This window comes from Solanum verrucosum, unplaced genomic scaffold, assembly GCF_900185275.1.
Source record: "Solanum verrucosum unplaced genomic scaffold, falcon-dt-bn FXZP01000196.1, whole genome shotgun sequence".
NCBI classification, from domain to species: Eukaryota; Viridiplantae; Streptophyta; class Magnoliopsida; order Solanales; family Solanaceae; genus Solanum; species Solanum verrucosum.
The window spans coordinates 3,451,140-3,453,541 of record NW_026020420.1 but is presented as its reverse complement, the minus strand read 5'-3'; the positions used below and the strand labels follow the sequence as shown (position 1 = coordinate 3,453,541).

Here is a 2,402-nt window from a genome sequence, read left to right as displayed (position 1 = left end):
GTCTCTTAAGTTCACTCTTCCAATTTTAGTTAATAATTTTGAGCTAACAAAATGTATTCCTAATTTAATCGTTTTTATGTTATTCTCTATAGCATAATAAGAACTTCAATTCATTTCAACCATGTTTAGAATAGAATTAAAAAGTTGTATCATGTATTTCATGATTATATATTAAAGAAATAGGTAAGATTCATATCACATTGTTGAGAAAATATAATAATAAATGATTAAATCATGTTACAAGCATTTGAAGAAATAGTGAAAATATTGCTTACATGTGAATGAGACAGTGTTGGCAAACAGTAGGATACAGAAAATGCAATGTCCTATTCATGGACAAGAGAATATTTAATGAATCATTACTTAATTTGTCCCTTTTTTTTTGGAGTCTCACATCGTTTATAGATACATGCATCTGGCGTACTCAATTACATATATCTCGAATACATGCGGATCAAATTAAGTATAATTTATTTAAGATATATTGTATTCAATCATAATTTACGTGTATCTGAAATATACTGACTCTCACTCTCTTTTCGGTCCTCTCTCACTCGCCTCTATCCCTATATATCTATTTTTTTTTATGTATCTGATATCAAATATCCCTCTCTTTTTTATAAAAAAAAAAATTGCGAATGGGATCAATATTAGACTTTTAATAGTTTGAGTTGGGTGTGTGAAAAATCAAATCGACCGATAAAACAAATTGATTTATTGCTATTAGGTTAATTATTAGGTTAATGGATTTTGAATGGTTTTTTTAAAAAAATTATCGAGTTATCAGTTTGGTTTTAGTTTTTTAATATTGGTTTATTGGGTAAATCGATAACCCATTAAGATTGTACTAATTTATTACTTTGCCCCTAGATAAATATTAATCTCAGTATCTTATTGGTTACTGTCTTTGCCTTTTAGCCTTCAATTCACATTTCACACTGACTTTGAGTTCACAGCTTCACATTATACAAAACGTCAAAACCTAAAGTAAGAACCTTATTCCTCTTAATTTCTCTTTGTGTTGCACTTGTATATATCTTTTCATTTTAGTTATTATTGTTTCTATTTTATGAGTGTTTAAAGTTACATTGTTGTCTTGCCGCGTCAAATTGTAGGTGAAGTCATATATTTATTTTATAATCATTTTCTTATTGGTTAAATCGAAAACGGAACCATTACAGACCAAAAATGATAAAACGAAAATCAATAAAAAAAATATTTTATTGATTTAACGTATTTAAAAATCAAAAATCGATAAACCAAACCGACAATACATAAAATTGAACCGAATCGACCGATTCACACCTCTACAACTTAATATATTAGTACATTTTGCACATAACTAGTACTCCCTCCGTCCCCATTTAGTTGTCCACTTTAGAAATGACACACAGATTAAGACAACAATAATTAGCATAGTGAAGTTACAATTTTACCCTTATAGTACAATATACTTCCAAAATAAATTCACTCAAGATAACTAATCAATGCTGGAAAGTTCATAAGTTTATTTACTTTATTTATGACAACTTTTCACTTAAATAAGGGTATAATAGGAAAAAACTATTGTCCTTTCTTGATTTGTCAAAATTGACAACTAAATAGAGACAACTAAAAGAGGAAATATGGACAACTAAATAGGGACGGGGGGAGTAATACAGAAAGTTGCATAACACTTTCTCATTTAGCACGGAATTTAAGGAAGTAATTTTTTTTTTGAATTTTGTGGTATTAAATTAAAGATATGACAAATATATCAAAATATCTTTTAATTTTATGGTCTTAATTAAACATGTCATGTTGAAATTACAAAGATGCTAAAGCAAGGAAAGAGACTTTTTAAAACAAACTAAAAAGAAAAGTAGGACAAATAATTAGACCAAATGAAGAAAAAAATGTTTGAAATTTTAACCTAGCTTTAGCTAGCATAGAAGGAACTATCTTAATATCCAATCTTAGATTTCCAAAATCACTTTTTGTTAATATAAGATGATAAGACTCGTGATTCAAGCAATCCAATCTTCAGTGTGTAAGGCGGACGCCCCCAAAATCTTTTCCAATTCCGCGGCGCTACAAGGAACTTCAAGAACACCCTTTTGTTGGAATCCATATTCATCTTCAGCTTGTTTTAATAATTTCAAGAATGATGGATTAGTGAGACAATGTAGCTCCACAATAAACCTCTTTGGCTCTTCCTCTGGATTTACTGAAAATATAGCAAAGTGTCCTTCTTTAACATCATTTGGTACCACTTCATTATTTGCTCTTGTTGTTTCCATTTCCACAACATCAAATTGATGTTTATTGGAATATTTGGGAATTAGTTGAAGATGAGTACTCTTGAGCTTTCTCATGATAAGCTTAAGTATGATCATGCAATTACTAATTCTTTCTTTCCCCAT

At 29.1% G+C, this 2,402-nt stretch overlaps 1 protein-coding gene across 1 annotated transcript; it reads right to left on the bottom strand.

Annotated features, from left to right (window-relative positions):
- Positions 1–2,006: 2,006 nt before the first annotated feature.
- LOC125841017 (auxin-responsive protein SAUR71-like) lies at positions 2,007–2,402 on the bottom strand. The gene has a single exon (XM_049520014.1). It carries the CDS (start codon positions 2,400–2,402, stop codon positions 2,007–2,009), a length of 396 nt encoding a protein of 131 aa, XP_049375971.1.